The sequence below is a fragment of the Desmodus rotundus genome, chromosome X (genome assembly GCF_022682495.2).
Source record: "Desmodus rotundus isolate HL8 chromosome X, HLdesRot8A.1, whole genome shotgun sequence".
NCBI lineage: Eukaryota > Metazoa > Chordata > Mammalia > Chiroptera > Phyllostomidae > Desmodus > Desmodus rotundus.
Genome location: NC_071400.1, coordinates 39956650 through 39981346, shown reverse-complemented (window position 1 = coordinate 39981346; position 24697 = coordinate 39956650). Strand labels below are relative to the sequence as shown.

General features: G+C 40.2%; 2 protein-coding genes across 2 annotated transcripts in view; one reads left to right on the top strand and one right to left on the bottom strand.

Annotated features, from left to right (window-relative positions):
* Positions 1-7579, top strand: part of SYTL4 (synaptotagmin like 4) — a 118074-nt gene extending 110495 nt beyond the window's left edge. The window contains exons 14-17 of the mRNA XM_024578730.3: positions 1835-1943; positions 3992-4091; positions 4823-5031; positions 7230-7579. Of these exons, the coding sequence (XP_024434498.2) occupies positions 1835-1943; positions 3992-4091; positions 4823-5031; positions 7230-7378 (567 nt within the window). The 3' untranslated portion in view covers positions 7379-7579. The remainder of the gene's footprint in view (positions 1-1834; positions 1944-3991; positions 4092-4822; positions 5032-7229) is intronic.
* A 7554-nt stretch (positions 7580-15133) lies between these two features.
* Positions 15134-24697, bottom strand: part of SRPX2 (sushi repeat containing protein X-linked 2) — a 39667-nt gene continuing 30103 nt past the window's right edge. The window contains exons 10-11 of the mRNA XM_024578743.3: positions 17866-17987; positions 15134-16297 (exon numbers count right to left, since the gene is read on the bottom strand). Coding sequence (XP_024434511.2) covers positions 16117-16297; positions 17866-17987 — 303 coding nt within the window. The 3' untranslated portion in view covers positions 15134-16116. The remainder of the gene's footprint in view (positions 16298-17865; positions 17988-24697) is intronic.

Here is a 24697-nt window from a genome sequence, read left to right as displayed (position 1 = left end):
CCTCCATCTTGGCCAGAACTTTCTTCTTTTAGCACTTCCCTCTTCTTTTCTATCTCTCCCATACACTAAACTTTGTGCATTCTGGGTATGTGGTACATTTTTGTAAAGTGATAAGGATTATGCCCTCCTGGCATTGATATGCTCAGTAATGAGGACCTAGTTTAAAGGAGCCCCAGTTAAAGGCAGGTGAAAGGGCATCTCTAGTGCTCATGCTCAGGATACCAAAGTATAAAGAACATAGCCATGCCAAGAGAGCCAGTAGAGTGAGGCAGTTCTGCTACCCACAGCCAAAGAGGACAGGCTACTTGCTGTTCATCCCGGACATTCATTCAGTAAATATTTGTGGAGCACCTACTATGTACCAGGTACTTTGTTAAGTGGCAGGCATACTACGATGAACAAAAACAGGCTTGATTCCTGCCCTTCTGGCATTTATATTCTAGTAGTATAGATAGTCATTAATCAAAAGTAGCATAAATAAATGTGAAGTTAAAAATTGTGGCATATCAGCCTTTCCAATATGGTTCACTTTGTTGGAGCATTGTCCCATAACCAAAAGGTTGTGGGTTTGATTCCTGGTCAGGGCACATACCTAGATTGCAGGTTCAATCCCTGGTCCAGGCGTATACGATCTCCAATCAGGGCACGTATGATCCCCAGTCTGGAGGTGTACAGGAGGCAACCAATCAATGCTTCTCTCTTGCATTGATGTTTCTTTCTCACCCTTCTTTTCTCCCTTCCCCTCTCTCTAAAAGCAATGAAAAAATGCCTGTAGGTGAGGATAAAAAGAATTGCAGCATATTCAAATCCTTGTAATACAGTTTTACCTAGTCCTCAAATCTTTGCAAGTTCTGTTTTAAAAAATACTGTTTATTTTGAAGATCATTCAAGTGATACATACTATTCTTATTAAAAAGGCTCTATAGGTATATACAGAGTAAAATGTGAAGGCCCTCTTTCCTTTCACCATTCCACTTCCTTAGAAGAAAAAAGTGTTAAGTTTGTCTGTATTCTTTGGGGTTTTTCTATACTGTGTAACAGAGTCATTAAAAGCATCGACTCTGTTAATATCTTGCCTCTGCTGATTACTGTGTGACCTTGGGCAAATTACTTAACCTCTCTGTTCCTCTGCTCTGTAATCTGTAAAATTGGAATAATAGTACCTATTTTATAGTACTATTTGAGGATTAAACAAAATGATACACTTGAAGTACTTATAACACATAGCACTATTTAATGATAATGATCATTACTTACATACACGTATATTCATATGTACAAATATGAATATATTTTAATAGAGGTGAGATACTTTCCTGCATCTTGCTTTGGTGACTTAACAATACATACTAGATATCTTTCCATGTCAGCATGTATAGATTCACTGCATTCTTTTGATGAGTGCATGCCATATGAGAGCATTAAAATCACTCATTAACCTTTTCTATATTGATTGATATATAAGTTGTTTCCACTTTTTGGCTATTCTAATAATACTGGTAGCAAAATCCTTCATCTTGGCATCAGTCCCCTGTGAGTTTAGGTGGCAATCTTGCTGGAAGACCTTTGACAGTATTTGGAATCTAGTAGCTGTATCGCCAAGTAGCAAAATGGTGGGTATTCCAGAAGACATTTTGCTGGTTCTTCTACATCTCCTTCTGAAGAAACTGCCTTAGAAACCTGTAGCTGCCATGGCCTAGGGACCCCAGATTTTATTCATAAGGAGAAGGATGCTCATGCTATGAAGCTGTTCTTGGGGATAATTTTATCAGCAAGAGGTCCCAACACCTCCTGAGAAGCCCACCTCGACCTGTTGGGTTTCCCTGTATTTCAGATCAGTGCTGAGTCCATGACTGGCTTGCCATCATACAAAGGAGAGTTGGTGGTTTCACTGAAGTACATCCCAGCCTCCAAGCTCCCTGTTGGAGGTGACCAGAAAAAGAGTGAGTTTTCTTTGGGGCCCTGGATTTAGCCATTATATTCTGTACAGGACCTATGTGAGTTGGTGCTGGCTAGTGGCTAGCACTGTTGGAGAAACCATATTGAGATGAGCCCTGGATCATCTTCTAGGGAAGATCCCTTTACTTACTAAATAAAATAAGCCCTTTCTGCATATTTCAACCAGAAAAGAATGCCTTAGTGTTGGCATTTAACTTTTTTAGGTCATTAAACTGACTTGGTCTTGGCCCAGCTATGGCAAGCTCTTAAGAGGGCAGGACAGAACAGAAACTTTGGGGCCAAGAAAGGATGGTTGGAAGCGGTATGAGGTATGAGGGACAGGAAGTTGAAGGCCGAGGAAAAGGGAATCAATATACCAGGCAGTGTGTTAATTACTATGGATACGTAGATGAATAAGACATAACATTTGTCCTCCCTTGAGGGGCTTAGTTTAGCAAGACCGTCATATGTGAAAAGAACATAGATGCAGGAGTGATGGATTCTTTCTGGTTACACTTGGGAGAGCTTTAGAGAGGAAGTAATGATGAAAATGGACTTAAGACTTTACCAGGCAGAAAAGGAAGAGGATGAAGTGAGAAGAGCATTTGCAGAAGAGTTTCCTCTTCTAGTACGAGCTTGGTAAATACTGTGGTGAATGTGAGGGAGTGAATTCCTTATTTTGGTGGGGCTGGAGTTATGGTATGTATATGTGAAAATGGGACTAGAATTGTTGATGAGGCTGGAGTCTGACTGAAAAGAGCCTTGAACATAATGGTAAGGAGTTGGAATTGATCTATTGGCAATGGAAAGCCAACATTCCTACAAAAGATCCCTACTGCAAGGTCTATCTATAGGATGTGGGGAATCGATGACATCCCCAAGGAGGTTGTGCAAAATGAATAGAGAAGAGAGGCCAGGATAGAGCCATAAGGAACATCAGCATTATAAAGGTTGAAGAGAAGAGAGAAGCTAGTGAGATAAAGGGTTATTAAGAGAGAGCAATGCCAGGAGAGATCTTGAAGAAGGGAGTGGGATTGTCAACAGCTTTGAAATACTAATGGGAGGTCAGGCCTAGTGTGGGACTGAGAAGACATGGCTTATTGACATTAGATTACATTTTCAGTGGATTAGTTGAAGCAGAAACCAGATTTCACTGGAATCTGGGCAGAGTGAATGAAGCAGAGAAGTAGAGGTGTTGAGTATGGACATTTTTTTTTTTTTCAGGATAATTGATAGTGAAAGAGAGGAGAGACATGGAGAGTAGCCTCAAAATGAGATAAGGTTGAAGGGCGATTTTCTTTTTAAAAGAATTTTTTAAAAGGAGAGGTGAATTAGCAGATATTTAGACTAAGGGGATGGGATCAGTGGAAAAAGAGATATTAAAAATAGGAGGTGGGGCCCTGGCTGGTTTAGCTCAGTGGATTGAGCACAGGCTGCAAACCAAAGGGTCACTGGTTTGATTCCCAGTCAGGGCACATGCCTGGGTTGTGGGCCAGGTCCCCAGTAGGGGCCACATGAGAGGCAACCACACGTTGATGTTTTTCTCCCTCTCTTTCTCCTTCACTTCTCCTCTCTCTAAAAATAAATAAATAAAACCTTTAAAAAAGAAAAATAGGAGATGGGTGTTGAAATTGATGATGCCTGATGAATCCTGTGAAGTGGGGGTGGGGTCAAGAACACAAATGGAGGAATCCTCTTTTTTAGGCATTCAACAAATATTAGGCAACTTTATATTTCTAAGCCTCAATTTCCTCATCTATAAAATGGAGACAATAAGAGTATCTCATAGAGTTGTTTTAAGCATTAAATGTTTAATGTAGAATCACTCTCATAGTGAGATTTTGATAAGCATTTATTGCTGTTGTTTTTATTAATTGAGCACCTATTGCTTACTGTTAGGCACTCTGCTAGGTACTGAGAATCCAGGTCAGGTGTGGTCCAGTTATGGAGCTTGCAGTCTTCAGGACCAAGGAAAAGAAGTGTTGTATAGATAAAACTCAAGAGAAATCTGGAGGCATAGAGGCTTACTTGCTATGGCTGACATCCCTTACAGGTAAAGGTGGGGAAGGGGGAGAGCTCCAAGTTTGGATCAAAGAAGCCAAGAACCTGATGGCTGTCAAATCAGGAGGGACTTCAGACAGCTTTGTCAAGGGGTGAGTCTCTGGACCAGTACGAAACTAACCAGTTTCAGGACAAGAGAGTTAACAGAGAAACCCAATTTAACCTTTCTGTGTGGATATTATACTTGTGTGTTCTACCACCTCCAGCAACCAACTTTGTTCCTGAAGTTAGGTAATGACAAAACCTCCATTATCAGGTTTGCACTGGACTGGACTAATGCTGATTGCCAAAGAGGAAGGTGGTAGACAGATAGGTGTGACTTATCCTTTGTTATAGACTTATGCTCTTAATTAATCCATAATTTAAAAAAAAAGAAAAAAAAACTTCTGTCCCCTGACTATCAAGATTTGGGGACTCATGACTTTGTTCCCCAGAATATTTATGCAATGCTCGCTTTCCCAAAATTATAGATAACCCCACTGAATTAAGTTCTCTAGCAAATCATGTTTGGCTATGTCTATAGTTGCTACCATTGGTCTTATTTAAAGAGTACCTTATCCAATAGAAATGGAACCAAATATTTAAAACATTTTAATAACATTATATCAATTTTCTCTCCAGGTTGAAGGAATTTAATGAGATGAGTGATCTAGTAGAGGTAGTAGGAACTGTACTTCAGCAGATTCAAAGGAAGGAGGATGTGTATGAGGATCTGAGACTTGTCTCACCTTTGTGTGCTAGGCCTGTGGTAGGGGAAAGGAGAAGTTAGATACATATTGTCATACTTGAGTAGGTTGTTGATTACTTATCTGCCCTCTGCCAGATACCTCCTTCCCATGAAGAACAAGAGCAGTAAACGTAAAACTCCTGTGATGAAGAAGACCCTGAATCCCCACTACAACCATACATTTGTCTACAGTGGTGTAAGGCTGGAAGATCTACAACACATGTGCCTGGAACTGACTGTGTGGGACCGGGAGCCCCTGGCCAGCAATGACTTCCTGGGAGGGGTCAGGCTGGGTGTTGGCACTGGTGAGAGCTTCTCCCCAACCCTTTCTCACTATCTTAAAGGCCTCTTGTATATTTCACTCCCAGTATTCCCAACTTCCTCCCTACAAAGCTTCTCTATGACAAAAGTTGTCTTCTTTCCTTTGAGTTAATGTTCAACCAATATTTACTGAGTGCCTACTATGTGCAGGCCTAGAGGAAGACTGAGCTCATGCACTCTTATATGCACACATAAATGAGATCCTGATTGCCAGGAACACAATCATCTTCCCACAAATCTTAAAACCTGCCTGTATCTATGCCTATAATTTCCATCTTCCATCCTGATATAATGAAAAAAGGGCCCTTTCTAGCAAAGGGCAGTCTCTTTTCAAGTGTTCTGGATCATATCCTCACTTCTCCATGACCTCACTTATGGAATCTCTTCTCTCTCCTGTGTGTTCAGTTTCACTCTGTCTGCCTCCCTACTGGAGGTGAAAATAAATATGCTCTGGTATTTCTGATCCTAAGAAACAAGAAATAAACCTTCCCTTGATCCCATAACTCTTCTCTAATTTATTGAAAATAATTATCTCTGCTCCCTCACGCTCCTTTGGTTTTCACTGTGATCTGATTTCTGTTCTACCACTCCACTGAGAAATTGCTTCTGCCAAAGTTTTGTTTTCACCTTACTAGAATTTTTAATGCTATTTAACATAGGTGATCACTTCCTTTTTTTCTTTTTTTTTATTTCTGAAATTTTTTGTTTAATATTTTTAGACTGTGGTTGACCATGGGTAACTGATACCAGAGAAAGCAGAAAGGCAGATAAGGGGGAGACTACTGTATTCTATTGTATAAATTCATTTCATTCTACTGTTGGTGGACGTCTGGGCTGTTTCCAGTTTGGGACTCTTACAATTAGTGCCACTATGTTCTACATCCTTGGACATATATATATCTTTTAATTTTTTTTTACTTTCAATACATTTTTTTCTTCTAATTTTATTGTTATTCAAGTACAGTTCTCTGCCTTTTCCCCCCACCCCATGGTGAAACACTTCCTTTTTTCTTGAAATACTCAGCTTTTATTGACATTACACTCTTGATTTCCTTTTAACTCACTGCTCACCTTCTCAATTTTCTTTGTGGATTCCTCATTCTATACCCAAACTCTAAATGTTGGTGTTTCTCAAGGCATAGTCTGGGATCCTTTTCTTTCTCTATAGTCTCCTCATTTAACACAAAGCATCTAGGATGATGTTTTTACCAATGTAAGCCAGTTCATGTCATTTCTCTCCTTAAAACCCTCAGTGTCATTCTTTTGTACTTAGAACAAAGTTCTCAGCATGCCTACAGGCCCCATATGATCTATACCTTCTCTGTTTCTTTATTATGCATCCCTGTATGATTCTCCGGCTTGCTCACTGTGCTCCAGCCACAATGACTTTCTTTCTGCTCTCCAAATACATTAAGCTTATTCCCACTTTAAAACCTCAGCAATTAGTGTTCCCTCTGTTTAGAAAGGCTGGCTCATTTCTGTCATTCAGATCTTGACTGAAATGTTTCCATCTTAGAGAGACCCTCAGAACTCTACATCTAGAGGATGCCCTAATCTAGGCACTACAAATCACCTTGATTATTAACTTCATTATATTTACTTCATTATATGAAATACTCTTATTGAGTTAGTTGTATATTTTCTGTTTTCCCTACTCAAATGTAAGCTGCCTGCAGGCGGGACTTTTTTCTGTTTTGTTCACCCTGTATTCCCCTGAGCCTAGAAGAGCACTGTACAAATGTTTATTGAATGAATGAATGTACAAGAGAATAGAAATGAAGCTACATACAATCCTAATTCAGGCCTTGATTTTATAGCTACAGGAAAAGGTGTTCAGCTCATTTTTTTAAAAAGGTAAGTCAAGTTGGCAATAACAGCAGGGCAGTAGCTCTGGCATGACGTATCAGACATCAGAGCTCCACACCAGCCTCAAAATAAGAGGTCTCTAACTACTGATGACCCATTTGTAGTCCCATTTCATTGATCAAGAGTGTCTTGATATAGTCTCAGGAGCACATAAGTAGCTGTACATAATCATTAGGGAATAGTTCCAAGACTGCTGTCCCTATCAATGCATCTTCATAGAACAATGTATTTTATGGGGTGTCTACTCTTGCTGTATCATTCCTGGTAGGCTGAGGGCTGGGGTCCCTGTTCAGTCTCTTCTGGTGTTTCTTTTCAGGAATCAGTAATGGGGAAGTGGTGGACTGGATGGATTCAACTGGGGAAGAAGTGAGCCTGTGGCAGAAGATGCGACAGTACCCAGGGTCTTGGGCAGAAGGGACGCTGCAGCTCCGTTCCTCAATGGCCAAGCAGAAACTGGGCTTATGAGTTCCTACCTTTCTCTTCAGGCACAGCCCTGCCCAGGGCAAGTCAGAAGAGGTGAAGAAACAAAGAGTAAAGATTTAATATGTGTGTGTTATATCTGTGTATATATAAACATGTATTTCTACGAATCTCATTATGCTGGAGTGATGCAGGCTTGTTCCCCTTTTGAAAGCAAGCTTAAGAATAAAGGTCTCTTCAAAATGCTTTTATTTGTGCATAATCTAGTGTACTTTCAGAGCCCATTCTTTATTATATCTTTCTGAGGTTTAATTAACTTATGAAATTTTTAAAAACAACTTTTTATCTCCTGTCTTATTATCCTTGTCTCTACTTCCCGGAAGCCCTTGCTACCTCTGACATTAGTACCAATGTATATTTAAATGTGTTCCTCGTTTGAGGCCAAAGCTCTGGGAAGGAGGGTTGGTTTACTCAAGACAGGGCAAGATGGTAGAAAGGTGAATAGGTCCTCTCCTTCCTCTCTGATTTATGTTTTTAACTCATTTTCCACCTTGATCAAATTGTGGAACTTGGCTTTTAACTCCTCTTGTTTTTTGTTTTGTTTTTTTTTTAATCAGTTTCCACCTTGCATGAGTCTAATGCATTTTTATTTGAATGCTAAGAAAATTCTTCAGTTCTTTCTGGTTCTAGACACCTTCACTATACCTTATAGTGGAGCTGCTTTAAAAAGCTCTTTAGTTAAATAATAGCCTTTTGACCAAGTCATGAACATGCCCACAAAGTACTTCTTGGTGGTTCCAGAGGACTGGAGTGACTGAGGCTGAAGTATCTTCCAGCCAATGTTGAATTCTTTGCATTTAAACTGATAAAATGATTGTTGGAGAGTTCATTTCTCTAATGAAAGACTTCTTCACTCTCAAGAAGTATCACATCTTTCTTGGCATTCGTATCTGCAATGTGTTACCACACAGAATATAATCTGTATACCTTTATTTCCACCAGAATAGCCAAGTACTGTCTAAACTGGTCCAGTGTTTCTATAGGCTGGTCACTGTTAATGCTCTAATAGAATGTGTTCATAGATTCTCCCATTAATCTGACTTCTGTCTTGAAGTGGTTTCAGTTCTTGTTTTTTTCTGTTATTTCCTAAATTTCACCTAGATGTAACATGGGAATGGTATATTGAAGGCTTTCTAGTCTAGAAGGGTCTAGTGATCTAAGGTTTATTTTCTGTAACTCAGTGTTACAAACTGACATTTTTATTTTTCCATGAGTATCTACAGAAAGTCATTTGAGAAAGGAGTATATACTGGAGAATAAATCTCTTTCAATCCAGTCATCTGCTTGCTGGCTCTTTTATAAGGTCACTGGATTGAGGGCAGCTAAGGTGGTTTCTATTGTATGTGTGAACTGAATGAAGAAGTGTTTTTAAAAGGTTTATTTGCTGTGGATTGATATATAAGGCATAACCTGGGATACTGGTCTGTAACTTGCTCCTTTGTTCTCCACCCCCTACAATGCATGTGTTCTTCAGTAAAGTGTTCTCACTTGTCAATTATTGCCATTTCTTAGTTCTATAGATGCTTGTGTCTGTGATGTCCTGACTTCCTGTTGTTGCTTTTCATGCTGCTTGAAAGATAAGAACAAAAGGTATAAAGGTATGACAAATACCCTTCTCTTACCATCCTGTACAGATTCAAAGAAAATTTCCCTTTTCCCACATTGCTTCTCAATGCCTCTACTGAGCTCTGATCCATTGACCTTTGTGTTGGTATCTAGGGAAGGAACTGAGAAGCCATCTTAAACGTGGCACCACATTTCTTTCTCTCAAGTACCAAGAGAGCTCCTCCTTTAGTTTTGTGCCCCCACCCCCACATGCTGAAGGAAGGAGAGCAATGTGCACTGGGGGAAATGTTCCCAGCTGTGTTTCCTTCTTGATCCTTCAACTTCTCTAAGAGGGTATAGGACCTTTTTCCTTTACTCCTACTACCATTATTTAGTTTTGAGAGATAAATAACACATATGCTAAGTACCCCATCTCAGACATAAGGCTCTGGGTTTTTAGGTAGGCCCAAGTGATTCTTGACCTCTTGTTTAAAAAGGGCATTAGTGTATATTTAATGCCTTCTGTGTACAAGTCTTTATTCTAGGCAAATTATATATTATTGCTTTAATTTCTCTAAAAACCTTATAAAGTAGGAAAATTTACCTTTTTCCAGATGAGGAAAGTCAATGGGATATGAATTAACGTCTGACTCTACAATACCATGCTGCCTCCTTCAAGAATGGTATGTGTGTTATGGGTGAAGACTCCAAGGAAGGAATGACTCTCTTCTAAAATATCCTAAAGAAATGTTTCATTTATAAAGTAGGACAGTCAGAATGCTTTGGAAGCTACCTAGCCAGCTGACTAACTGAATAACTTGGGGAGATGCTGACAGATAGAGGCACAGAGAAGAACAGAAGCAAAGAAATGTAGAGGGTCAGGGTTGGGATAGCTCCTTTGGGTCTGGCAGTGGGCCTAATTCTGCTCTTGTCTCCTTTACTTTAGGAGCTAAGACTTCTTCAATAATAATTCAAAGGAAGTCAGAGTAAAACTACCTAAAGAGAGTAAGATTGATTTGCCTTGACTATTCAATAAAGTAAAACCAAACAAAAACTTTTCAGTGTTTTAAAGCCAGAGGAGCATTTATATGCAAGAGTCAGGCCCAGGTAGTAACTTTGTTCAGGAGGTAGTGGGCCTCTTTATGTTGTCCCTGGCTCTTTGACTTGCTGACATGCCCTTGCTTGCTATTTGGGATGTCAATGATAAAGACAAGGAAGGGCATTTATCTTGCCTGATGTTCAATAAATGTCTTTAGAACCACAGAAGGGTTCTGGAACCAAAGACTTACCACATTAACTCACTGTATTTTCCCTTTTGCCCATAATTTGCCTCTTGCCTTTCATAACTCCTGTACCTCCCTGGAGGGTAAAGGTAGAAAGGGACCTTTTTTCTCCAAGTTTGGTAATTTCATCCATGTCTAATTACCCTCAGCAGCTGCCTAACTTTTGACTTTGTATTTCAAAAATGAGATTTCCACTAAATCCCTCACCTCCTATGGAAACAGCTTTCTTTGTGACTCACTACTACTCCTATGTGTCCTGGGCTTATGATTTATGCCCCGTTGCTTTGCTTTAGGGAGTGGATTTTTACACGTTGTGAGCCTTTCATTTCCCTCTTTCCTCCTGGGGCCACTCTGAGTCTTATCTCTGAGTAGGATATTATATATATGGTGAAACCTTTTTCCTTACCAGGAGCTGTCTAAATGAAAAAGGAGAAAAACAGGTAGAGACAATATAGGCTACTATTTAAGAACATTGACTCTGGAGCCAGATTGGGTTGTTTTAAGTCCTGACTGCCACTTACTAGCTGTCTGATCTTAGACAAGTTGCCTAACTTCTCTGTGCTACAGTTCCCTAATTTGAAAAATGGGACTAATAATAGTGCCTACCTTATAAGGTGAACATTTCAGAATCAATCAACAGAATGTTTAGAATGGTACCTGGCATATAGTGAGTGCTCAAACATTATTAGCTCTGCCTCTCCACCCAGCCTGCTTCATTCTCCCCTCTAATTTTCTACTGATGACCCCCTGGATATAGCTAAAGGAGAAAGGGTACTAAATCTTAACCATGATACTGGGTTCCTTCCATGAGTGTGGAACAGAAGGTTCTCAACAGCACAGCAAAGAACTTTTCTTTAAAACACTGAAAAACCATTCAGTGTGGCTGAATCTAGAGTGTGGGTCTGAGTGTAGCCCCACTTCCCAATAACCCTGCCTTAAATATACTTTTCATGCCTGGCTCTTAAGGTTAAACTTTGGGCTGCCAGCTTCCACCTGCTGTATGCTCATCTCTTAAAACTGATTATCTGATGGAGTTAAATAAATGAGGATGAATCTGTCTTTTTTCCTTTTTCCCTGTTAAGTTTCACAGAGGCTTGCAGTGGTACTTTTAAGGGTTCCTAGATCATGAGCTCAGAGCTCCTCTAAGGAAGGGACAGCATTGGCCACCTTTTACTATGGAATTGGAAGCTAAGAAAAGATTGTTGCTCATGAGTTAACTGGAAAGGACAAGATAAAACATTCTGCTCTTGTCTGATTTTTCTTCCTAAGCTCCCACCCATTGCAGCTTTTCCTAATAACTCTTAGATGAAGCAACGGTAAATACATATGTAGCCCAATGCTCTAAAAAGGGAAGTGACAAGTCCAAGAATGTTTTGAAGCTCTCCCTACCTCCAGTAATGCAGTAAATCTGTGAGGAATATCCAGCTACACTTGCTAAAGTATCCTGGTTGTCTTTTGTGATACTTCCTTTTGCTATCACCTCAGAGTAGAGGAACCATTTAAAACACAGCTAGCTATCAGAGATCCCATCTGGAGACCCATCTGTTGCAGGGGCACTGCACCAACCACAAGGAATGACATTTTATGAACAAGCTAAATAGGCTTTCAGGAGCAAGGCTCCTGGCTTCGAGTTCAAGATGGTGGAGTAGGAAGGTCCTGAGCTCACCTCCTCTTGCTGACACAAAACTACAACTACATATACAACAGCTTTCTCTAAGAATAATCTGAAAACTAGCAGAACAAATGTTCTATAACTACAGATATAAAGAAAAAGCCACATTTAAATGGGTAGGAGGGGTAGAGATTAAGTCTACTCATGACCTACCTACCCTTCTCCCAACTCCCTGTGCAGTGACTCACAAGTGGGAAGGATATCACAAGCGAGGAAGTTGTCCTGAAGAGCAAGGAGTTCAAGACCTAGCTTTGGGGGCCTGCATCAGGAAGAGGAGGCCCCATAACATCTGGCTTTGAAAACCAGCGGGGCTTATGTCTGAGAGAGCAAAAGGGCTATAGGAAACCGATGTTGTACTCTTTCTGAGTCCCAGCACAGAGACAGCTGTTTGGAAATGACCTAGGTCATACATGAAGGTGATACATTGGCTAATTTTAGGGTGTGTGCTGGAGGAACAGGTATCTGTTGGAACTTTTCCTTGAGTCAGGGGTGTTGGCAGGCACCATTTCCCCCCCTTTCTTTGACCTAGCTAGTCTGACACTGGCAGGCACCAATTCTGATGCTCTCCATTAACCTTGTTAACACTGTTTAGCCCATTCTGGCATTTCCCTGAGGACCCACCCAGGCTAGTACCCCTCCAAAGCAGCTTTTTCTCTGCCACACACAGTGGGAGGCTTCAGTTGGCACCAGCACACAGCAGTGTGTCTGCAACGGCATGGCTGGGCCTCACAACCAGCCACACCAAAGGCTTGCCCTGCACACCAATGAGCTTACAACAGTTGTGACCAGGCATCACAGCCAGTAGACCAGGGACCAGCCTTGCCTCCCAATGTGTCCATAAATGTGGCCCAGCCACAATAGGATGCCATACTAGTCCACCCAGGAAACACTTCTGGAGCACCTGGATTTGGTAACAAGGGTTAGTCCAACACGGGGCTCCACAGAATACCTTGTAAATAAGTCGAATTCTTCAGGACCAGAAGGTTTAGCTGTCTTACCTAATCAAAACAAACAGGCAAAATGAAGAAAGTAAAGAATATGTTCCAAACAAACAACAACAACAAAAGAGAAAAAACAGTACAGAATTCCAGAAAGGAGTTCTGAAACTAAGGTAAGCTGTCTACTAGATAAAGAGTTCAAAGTAATAGTCATAAAGATGCTCATTAAACTTTGCAGACAAGTAGATAAACTGAGAACTTCAACAAAGAGATAAAAATTATAAAAAGGGGCCTGTCAGAACTGAAGAATATAACAACTAAAATGAAATATACACTGCAGGAAATCAACAGATCAGATAATGCAGAAGAATGGATCAGCAATCAGGAAGACAGGCTAGTGGAAATCACCAAATTGGGAGATCAAAAAGAAAAAAGAATTAAAGAGAATTAGGATAGCATAAAGGACCTTTGGGACAACATCCCAAAGTGTATAACATATGAATCATAGGGGGCCCAGAAGGAGGAGAGAGAAAGGGTTGAAAACATTTGGAGAAATAATGTCTGAAAACTTCCCTAACCTGGTGAAGAAAACAGACATCCAAGTGCAGGAAGCACGAAGATTCCCAAACAAGATGAACTCAGAGACCCATGCCAACACACATTATAATTAAATTGTTAAAAGTTAAAGATTAAAGGGAGAATCTTAAAAGCAGCAAGAGAAAAACAACTAGTTACATACAAGGGAATGTCCATAAGACTGTCAGCTGACTTGTCAACAAAAACTTTGCAGACCCGAAGGGAGTAGCACAATATATTCAACATGATGAAAGGGGAAAACCTATAATCAAGAATACTCTAAAGAGCAAGGTTATCATTCAGAATTGAAGGAAAGATCAAGATTTTCCCAGACAAGCAAAAGCTAAATAACTTCATCACCACTAAACCAGAATTACAAGAAATGTTAAAGGAAATTCTTTTAGTAGAAAAGAAAAGGCTAAAACTAGAAATAAGAAAATATATGAAATAAAATATGTCACTAGTAAAGGCAAACATGTAGTAAAGATAGTAGACTAACCACTTATAAACTTAATATGAAAACAAAATTCCAAAACATACATATTAATTAATAATTACTTTAAATGTAAATTGACTAAGTGTTCCATTGAAAAAACATAGGGTGACTGAGTGGATAAAAGAAAAGAAAAAGGCCCTTACATATGCTGCCTACCTGAGACTCCAGATTGGAAGATACACATGTACTGGAAGTAAAGGGATGGAAAAGACATTTCATGAGAATGGATACGAGAAAAAAAAAAAAAAAGAAGCTCAGCTAGCAGTACTCTCAGACAAATTCTAGCAGTACTTTATCAGACAAAATAAAGTTTAAAACAAAGGCTATAAGAAGAGACAAAGAAGGACCCAACAATTCTACTTCTGAGCACGTACCTGAAGAAAACAGAATGCTAATTTAAAAAGATGATGCTAAGTGAAATAAGCCAGGTGGTGAAAGAGAAATACCATATAATCTCACCTTTAACTGGAACCCAATCAACAAAACAAACAAGCAAGCAAAATATAACCAAAGACATTGAAATTGGGAACAAGCTGACAGTAACCAGATGGGAGAGGGGAGAGAATAATGGGGGAAAAGGGTGAAGGGTTTACAAGAACAACTGTAAAGGACACATGGACAATAACAAGGTGGGGGTGGAAACAGGGGAGGGAGGTGGGGAAGACAGAAAACACTTGAACAACAATAAAAATCAAAAGTATTTAAATAAAAAAATTGATCTAAAAAAAGGTATATGCATCTCTATGTTCACTGCATCATTATTTACAATGGCCAAGATATGGAAGCAACGTAAGTGATCATCAACAGATGAATAAATAAAGAAATGGATACACAGAAATACCCATGCTGGAATATTACTCTGTCATGGAAAAGAGTGAAATCTTGCCATTTGCAACAACATGGATAGATCTACAGGATATCATGCTAAGTGAAATAAAGCAGAGAAAGACAAATACTGTATTATTTCACTTATGTGGAAATTACCAAATTGGGAGATCTAGTAGTAAAAGGTTTTATGGAATCTAAAAATACTAAACAAATGAACAAATAAAACACAGACTCATAGATACAGAAAACCTGATAGCTGCCAGTAGGTTGGGTGGTAAGGGTATGGTCAAAAAGGTGAAGGGGATTAAGAAGTACAAACATGATAAATAAGAGGGTGTAAAGTACATCATAGGGCATACAGTCAATAATATCCCAATAACTCTGTATGGTGAAAGATGGATAGTGGACTTTTCATGGCAATCACTTTGTAAGGTGTACAAATGTGAAATCTCTATAATATACACCTGAAAATAATATAATATTGTATGTCAACTATACTTTAATTAAAAAGAGTGTTACATTCCAGAATGGAAATTAAACATGAGACCAATGTTTTATTTACTGTCTTTAAAAATTGTTGTAAGATACCCAAGCTTGTTTATGCCTAACTTAAGAGACAAGTACCCCATGCCATAAAAATTGAAAATCTGTATTTGGAACAAAGTAACTGGGAACTTGGACTGGTACATTACCCAGATCTTGTTCATGAGCTCACTCATTTCCTTGTACAAAAAGAAGAGAAGACCCACTATAGAGTGGCTCTATTCATTTTGGACAGGAAGGAATTGCTGTGGACTGACTATGCCAGGAAAAATAAAGCCTCTCATTGTTCATTCCAGGTGGTCCTTCAAGAAACACTTTATACATGTTGCAACACAAACAACCTCAAACTTATAGTTCCAAAGTACTAATTTAAATGTTTATGTATATCTGATAAGCCCCAAATATAGAAAGGAGCCACAAAGAATAGTGGCTTATAAAATGGCTGGACAATATTATTAAATGTTGACTAATGTCAAAAAACAAAAGCAAAGCACAGCCAGTTAGTGAATGAATTTAGGATTTACTTATCTGGAAGACTTTGAAGAGCTGGGAGAGGCCCAGGATAGGAAAGAAAGACCTACCCCAACCCACTGCTCAGGGCCTCTCCTCAGTCCCTACCTAGCTTCTTATGGTCCTCTAGTGCTATCTAAAGCAAAGGCTTACTTAGGGAAACTATTACAGAGCCCTAAAAAGGTGCTTGGAAATGTTCCGGGACTGGTGACCTCACCCACCTCAGAGTCCTGTCCCTAGAATTGTGGGAAACCATTTCCTCCTTTTATCAGGCCCAGTTTCACCCAGCTAGGGAGCTTTTCCCTTGATGTCAACCATGCATTGACTCAAGTTCACTCGCACATGTCCCTTTGTTGCCGGCGCTGAGTCAGCTCCTTATTGCTCAGTAGATAGTCATCAATGAATGTGAAGATTTCTTCTGGGGTGACAGGTTCCATGTAGCGTTCCCGGTCGATCCCTTGCTTGTCAATCAACACCATGTTGAAGTAGGAGCGAGTAAGGCGCTGGAAGTGCCTAGAGAGAGAAGCCCAGGGAGGTATGAGATTTTGTCTGGGCTTCATCCCACCAGGCTCTACAACCCTCTGACTTTTCACATCTCCATTGATGGACTAATTCCTTTCTCAACTGATCTCTTGTCCCCATCCCCTTCACTACCTATCTCAAGCCCCACTGTTTTTCTCTGCTCAGACTCAAGACTTGCTGCCCTTAAATGTCTAGCTCTGCTAAGCTGTCACTTCCTCATTCCAGATGGAGCAGCTACATTATTACCAGGCTGTTTCCCTTATAGACCCTCTTGATCAGGGCTACCACATATAGTGATGCAGGCTGCATGGAATAACTCCAGGGAGCACCAGTTGCATGCATTATGATGTGACTAGTGTTTTCTAGAGTTGATCAGGGCATACTTGCACAAACATATATGGAATCTCTGAGGTCAATCAATATCACCTGGTCAACTCTTCTACCTGTAGCTGAAAGTCTTCAGTCTTCTTCCTCTGAGAGTTTTTCAGTCTTTCCCCTACATGGGGCTTGAATCTTTCTGTCCCTACTGAGAATAAGAGCTAGAAGCAGGTAGTATATCTAGAACAGAGAGCAGTGGTGGCTTTATTAGCTCTGAGTGTATGTAGAGGCATTGGAAGGGTGGTAATGGACCAATAATGAGAAAAGTCAATTTCTACCATCTGTCATCTATATCTGTTCTTCCCCCAGGAGCAGATAGGTATGATTCAGATTTTACTGCCTCTTTGAGAAGGCAGTAAATCTGAAGGCAAATAGGTGAGACCATGAGATAACAGGATCAGAGGCCTATCTGAGTCATGTTTGGGTCTGTGTGTCAGTCCTGGCTGTGTTTCAGAATCACATGAGGTTCCTTATTTATACATTTTTTTTAAAAAAGCATTCCTGAGGTGGTTTAGGATGGGGCCTGGTCATTTGTATTTTAAGCCCTCTCTCCATTTGATTCTTATGTTCTGCCACTCTGTGGTTTAAAAAAATTTTTTTTCTTAGTTTATTGACTTGTGAGAGAGAGGGGCAGAGAGAAAAGCATTGACTTGTTCCACTTATTTATGCATTCATTAGTTGATTCTTTTTAAAATTTAATTTAATTTTAAGATTTTATTCATTTATTTTTAGAGAGAGGGGAGGGAAAGGAGAAAGAGAGGGAGAGAAACATCAGTGTGAGAGAGAAACATCAATTGGCTGCCTCTTGCTTGCACCCCGACTAGACTGGAGACCGAACTTGCAACCCAGACATGTGCCTTGACCAGGAATCCAACCAGTGACCTTTTGCTTTATAGGAGGATACCCAACCAAGTGAATCACACCAGTCAGGGTTATTGGTTGATTCTTATATGTGCCCTGACCAAGGATTGAACCCGCAACCTTGGCATATTGAGACAATGCTCTAACCAACTGAATTACTGGGTCAGGGCTAATATGCTCTTAACTAATGCACCCAAAGAGTTCAAACACAAGCAGTGGCTCAAGAGAGTAGTGTAGCTGATTTTTCCACAACCCTTCTGTTGCCAATGTTTCACCTAGGGTTTCTGCCCACCCCTTCCCTGTGGCTCTCCAGCCTATACCTGAGTTCCTCGATGATACTGGCTGACAGCTGTTGCTCCTTGATGCGCCCCACTTCCTGAGGTGGCTGCCCCACCAACTCAATGATGGTCACATGCCGCAGGTCCAGTCCACAGGTAGATTGCTGGGAGGGGAGAGAAGGTTTTATGGAATAGTCTCTCTGATTCAAACCTAAAACTACTTAGCTGATTCTTCCTGGGACTACCTTGAGGCAATGTGTGGGAAAGGAAGGGCTTGTCTCCCAACCATCACATGATGAGGTCTATAACCACTTCCCTCTGTCATTCCTGATGTACTTGCCCTTACAGTATTTCCTGTATTCCAATAAAGTGTATTAAACTGGTTACAATGTGTGGGGTACAAAAGAGAAATGTAATTTATGAATTAAAGGAACATAACCTCTTCTTGCTTAGGTTTGCATAGGTTTTAAAATATGTAGGCTCTTTTTTTAAAATTAAGATACTTGTTGATGTATAGCATTAATTTCAGGTATATAACATAATCACCTAATAGTTTATACATTAAAAAATGATCACCACAATAAGTCTAGTTAACATCCATCACCATACATTGTTATAAATTTTTTCTTGTGATGAGAACTGTTAAGATCTATTCTCTTAGCAACTTTCAAATACACAATACAGTATTATTAACTATAGTCACCATGCTGTACATTATATACCTAGGACTTATTTATATTATAATTGGAAGCTATATAGGTTCTTTTTTATTTTTATATATTTTTTATTTTTGAGAGAGAGAGAAACATCAATTTGTTGTTCCACTTATTTAGGCATTCATTGCTTGATTCTTGTATGTGCCCTGACTGGAAATTAAACCCCACAACTTTGCCCTGGCTAGTGTGGCTCAGTGGACTGAGCACTAGCCTACAAACCAAAGGGTTGCTGTTTTGATTCAGTCAGGGTACATGCTTGGGTTGCGGGCGAGGTCCCCAGCAGTGGGCGCATGAGAAGCAACCACACATTAATGTTTAAAAACAAAAAACCCACAACCTTGGTGTATTGTGATGATGCTCTAACCAACTAACCTACCTGGCCAACACTGCTTTAAGGTTCTCTATTGTGCTTTAATAATAATGGCTATTATTCACTGAACACATAGAGGTAACTCTTTGTAGGCATAACTTAATTAAATCCTCATAATACTCCTAGCAAGGCAAGTGGTATTCTTATTCTGTAGAGGAAAAAGTAACTTGTCCAAATTTGCATGATAATAAAATGCTGAGCCAAGATTTAAATTCAGGGTTGCTACTGCCTACCCAAGTGTGTGCTCCTTACCACTAGGCTATAATCTCTGTCTCCAGGATTTATGCAAAAGACTGCCAGTGCTCTTTCATTACCCTTTGTTGCCTTCTTCACACTAGACAGGGCACCGTGTAATCCTACCCTGGCTATTTATGCTGTGTGGTCCTGTAGTGTTGTCTCTGAACCAGTTAGCTGGAGTGAGGTTTAAAGCCTTAGTGAACACTCCCTGGCTCCCCATCCCTTATCTAATTTTTGGGCTACTCCTCTAGTCTTGAGCTTCAGAATCACTATCCTCATTGGCTTGTTCCAGTCCTTGTTCTTTATTTCTGTTCAAGCTGAGGTATTGCATTTATTTGCCTTTTTGGTGGGGGGAGCTGGATTCCTAGAAGAATTAGGTCCATTTTGGTCTAGATATTCAGGGTCATGCTTTTGATAAAGCTGCTTCCATCATGGGCCTCTAAATATTGACAACTTGTCAGATTCAACCTTTATAAAACACCTAAATAGCTTCTTCTTTTACCTGGGTATCCAGCCCCTTTGCATCTCTTCAGAGCTGGTTCTCTCTGTCTTGTCATCATACCCTGAGTTCTCTTCAAGAATCTAGTCTGTTTTTTTCATAAGTCCTAGTGGTCATATGTATTCTGTTCTATCCCGCAAGTGGTTTTGGCTAGGTATCTCGTAGTGCACAGGTGGCAAACACAAGGCCCATAAGCTGAATCTGGCTCTCCACCTTATTTCTACCCAGGGGCAGTGCTGAGCTCTCGCTTAACTGTTAAGGAGTAGTTACATTTATACAGTCCTAAAATTACATTCGGCCCTTTGAAGGCAACTACAAGGCTGATGTGGCCCCCAGTGAAAATGAGTTTGGCACCCCTGTTTAGTGTGTTAGAAATCGTTGTGCATCCACCCTATAAGAATAGAATCCCGGAGTACTCAGCTTGTAGCCGGTTGCCAGCCCCATATCCCTCCAGTGGCAGCAGCCACCCTACAGCATGTGCCGGTAAGTGCTAGCCTCATGCCGTCTTTGCTAACTTTCCTGAGGGGTGCTGCAGCTGGCGTGGCAACTTTCTGGGCTCTGAATGTTTCACGTGCTTCCCACACTGCCCACCCCTGACGCCACGAACCACAGCCATGCAGACCCAGCGCAGCACCAAGGACTATCCAGTCAGGTTCTGTCATGTACTCGGGAACAAGGAAGATGGCGGAGGAGTGAATGGAAGTCAAACTGACCTCCCAGGCCAATTTGGAATTACAACTCAATTGTGGAGAAACCACCCAGAAGAAACAACAGAGCAATAGCCAGAGAGAAGTATATAACTTCAGACATACAGAACCAGCTTTGGCACAACTGGTCTGGTAAGGAATGCAGTGGAGATCTGAGAGGGCTGACTGGGCACCCACGGGCAGCAGCGCTGGCAGGATAATTAAGTGGCTGATTGGATCCTCCAAAGAAGAGTGGGGTCTAAACCCTAAACTAGGATTCTCAGCCTAGAACACCAGAGCCCAAAAAGTACACAGATAACAACCAGTGGAAAAAGCAGCAGGGTTGCTCTCTGCCAGAGACAGATGGTTGGAGATGCAAGAGCTGTTTAAAGGGCCAACACACAAGTTTTCATTTGCAGCCACTTACCTGGGACTCAGGTGAAGGCAGGGGCAGCATGGACTAGAGATGCTTGAGAAGATACTGGGGACAGAAGCCTTGGGGAGAAAACTGAGAAATTAGCCACTGGGATCCTGGTGCTGAGTCATCCCCCAGATGACTTCAGCTTCAGTGCTCAGGCAGACCACTCCTCTCTGAGCAGCAGTAGCCTGAGGGGAAACAATAGCCCAGACCCCAGGAGGGTCTCTGCCCTTTGGTGCTTAAGCCTGACTGCTGAGTCCTAGTTACCAGATAAACAACTGAAAGAGACAGCCAGAGACAGTAGATCACTTCAAAGGAAGGGCAGAGTGGACTAGAGATACTTGAAGAGAGACTGGGCATGGAGGCTTTGAGGAGAGAACTGAGAAAGCAGCTGCCTGGATCTGGTGCTGAGCCAAACACAAGGATCATCCTGCTCAGGCAGAACACTCCCCTCTGAGCACCAGCTACCTGAGGGGAAACAATAGCCCCCACTACAAGAGGGATTTGGCCATGCCCTACAGTGCTTAAACCTGACAGCTGAGTGCTGAGAGACCATATTAACAATTGAAAGAGACAGCTAGGGACAGCAGATCACTGGAAATAGCAAACAGGCTGCCTAAGTTCAGATGGGGTCAACATCTGACATCACCAGAGGCTGATCTAGAAAGAAGAAAAAAACAAAACTGGGTAAATAGAAGAGAAAACTGACAGGAAAGCCACTGTGGTCTTCTTCATGATTTGCGATATTTTCTTTCCTGCATAGCTTTATAATATTCATTTCTTGTACAGTGAATTTGTATATAATAAGTCCCTAGATTTTATACTATAGTGTATTTCAATTCACATATTTTGCCCCTCCCTTCTCTTAGCCCATCTTACCTTTCTGTTCCCTTCCAGTATTCTCACCTCAAATTTGGTTTTCTCTCTGACTACAACTTGTTTCCATTCCACACTCTTACTATTTCTCCCCTGTTTGGACACTGAAAATGAATTCTCTAGTCAAGGGTCACTTCACATCCTTTTGCCCAGCTATTAAAATACCCGTGTTCTCTCTACACCTGTAACAAAATTTGCTAGTTGGTTGTGGGTAGGGTAGTTGTTGTTGCATTGCTTTTCAAGGTTATCTCTAGAGCTTCACTAATTCTGTATTTCAAATAACAAATTTTACTGGACCCTTCTCCTACTCTCTTTTTTTTTTTTTTTTGACTCAAATTTCAATTCTGCCATCTTAGCCTGTTTCTTTTTCTTTTTCTTTTTTCTCTTTCTTCTATTTCTCTTTCATCCTGACCTTTTACTTTTCTTTATTCTCTTTTTTTTCTTTTTCTTTACATCCCAAATTTTAATTTTTCCCTCACTTAGTCTAGTTTTTGTCCCTCACTCTTAGTATTCCCTCTCCTGTCATTACAAAATCACTACCCATTCCTGTAAAGATCTCTTAGACTTTTCTTTGTTTCTTCCCCTTCCCCATTCCCATACCAACTATATGAATTTTAGCTCATTTGTTGTCGATAGTACTCTGGTAGATCTTTCTCTCCAATTTGGCTCCTATATTTTAGTTAATTATTTAATATTTTACTTCTTTTTTCTTTCTTTCCCTAACTTTATTTTATTTTATACTATTATAATGTTTGTTTAAATGTAATATTATATACTTCTCATAATCCATTCCACACTCTTCATTCCCTTTCTTTATAAATGAGGTAAACGTTACCTCCTCTCTTTCCATTGCTGCAACTCCCAACTCTTATCAGTGATCCTCCCTCTACCCTCTCACAATCATTTCTCTTTCAGTAAGTCATCTCATATCCACACTCTTTTCTTATACTAGTCTAAATCTCATTACATGCTTATTAATACTGCTTCATTAGCTATTGATAGTGGCATTGTGGGGGGGTTATATTTGTGGGTGTAGGTTTGTTTCTTGGGCTGTGTGATTTTGTTCAGGCAGTGCCTGCAAAACAGCACACAAGACATGGTGGGTGAAGTGACCCTCAGTCAACCAGTGGCAAGACAGGACCCACAAAAGAACAAACCAACAACAATCGAAACCCAATTACATCCAGAAAAACAGTATAAAAGGCATAAATAGAATCCCAAGAATATGAACTTCAGGTGATCAAGGACACTGCACCACAGTATCTCACAGGCCTCATACCATAGAAGTTCACACCACAAAGTCAGAAAGTCAAAACAGATTAATTTCAGAAACAGAAGCAAACAAGAAGAGTCCCACAAACAAAGGGAAGACAAAGAAACAACCTTCAATCTAAAGGAAAGGAGGAATCCTCAGAAAGAATGCTAAATGCAATAGAGGCAAGTCAACTATCAGATATAGAGTTCAAAACAATGGTTATAAGGAAGCTTAATGAACTCATTGCGGACTACCAAAAACTGCAGGGAAATTATGAGGAACTTACTGCAAACAATATCAGCATAAAAAAGGACATAGAAACAATCAACAAAGGCCAAGAAAAAATGAAGAATACAATATCTGAATTAAAGAACACAGTAGAAGGAATCAAAAGCAGGCTCACTGAAGCAGAGGGACAAATCAGTGAGCTGGAGGACAAAGTAGAAAAAAACCTCCAGAAACAGAGCAAGAAAAAGAAAAAAGACTGAAAAAAGAGTGAAGAGGGGTTAAGGAAAATGTAGGATAACCATTCCATTACAATGAAATGGAATAATATCCATATAATAGGGATACCAGAAGGCAAAGAAAAGGAGCAAGGGATAGAAAACTTGTTTGAAAAAGTAATGATGGAAAATTCCCCTAATTTGATGAGAGAAGAAGCCACAAAAGTCCAGGAAGCAGAGAGGGTACCAATCAAGAGGAACCCAAAAAGGCCCACTGCAAGACACATCATAATTAAAATGGCAAAATTTAAAGACAAAAAGAGAATCTTAAAAGCAGCAAGGGAGAAATAGGGAGTAACATACAAGGGAGCCCCCACAAGGTGAGCAACTTCTCAACAGAAACATTACAAGCCACAAAGGAAAGGCAAGAAATATTCCAACTAATGAAAAACAAAGGCCTGCAACCAAGACTACTCTATCCAGCAAGGCTCTCAATTAAAATGGAAGGCCAAATAAGGAGTTTCCCAGACAGAAGAAGGCTAGAAGAATACATGTCCACCAAACCAGCACTGCAAGATATGCTAAAGGGATTGCCTTAAAAAGAGAAAGAAAAACAGTGAGAAAGATAAAAAGGTACAAAGGGAGTAAAATAGCAATGAATAAGTACCTACCAATAATAACGTTCAATGTAAATGCATTAAATGCTCCAATCAAAAGACATAGGGTAGCTGAATGGATAAGAAAACATGACTCACACATGCTGTCTACAAGAGATCCACCTCAGAACAAAAGACCTACACAGCCTGAAAGTGAAGGGTTGAAAAAAATTATTCCATGCAAATAGACAGGGAAAAAAAAAGCGGGGTAGCAATACTTATATCTGACAAAACAGACTTCAAAACAAAGGCTATAAAAAGAGACCCAGAAGGACACTTCATAATACTCAAGGGAAGAATCCATCAAGAAGACATAAACATTGTAAACATATATGCACCCAACATAGGAGCACCCAAATACATAAGGAAAATGTTGGAGGATTTCAAGAAAGATAGAGAGAGCAACATACTTATACTAGGTGATTTTAACACCCCAGTGTCAAAAATGGATAGATCTTCCAAACAAAATATCAACAAAGATATTGTGGCATTGAACAATGCCATAGACGAAATGGCCTTAACTGATACATATAGAACTTTTCATCCCAAAGAAGCAAAATACACATTCTTTTCAAATGCATATGGAACATTTTCAAACATAGACCACATGATAGGACACAAAACAAGCCTCAACAAATTCAAGAAAATTGAAATCATACAAAGCATCTTCTCAGACCACAAGGGCCTGAAACTAGAAACCAACCCCAAGGAAAAAGCT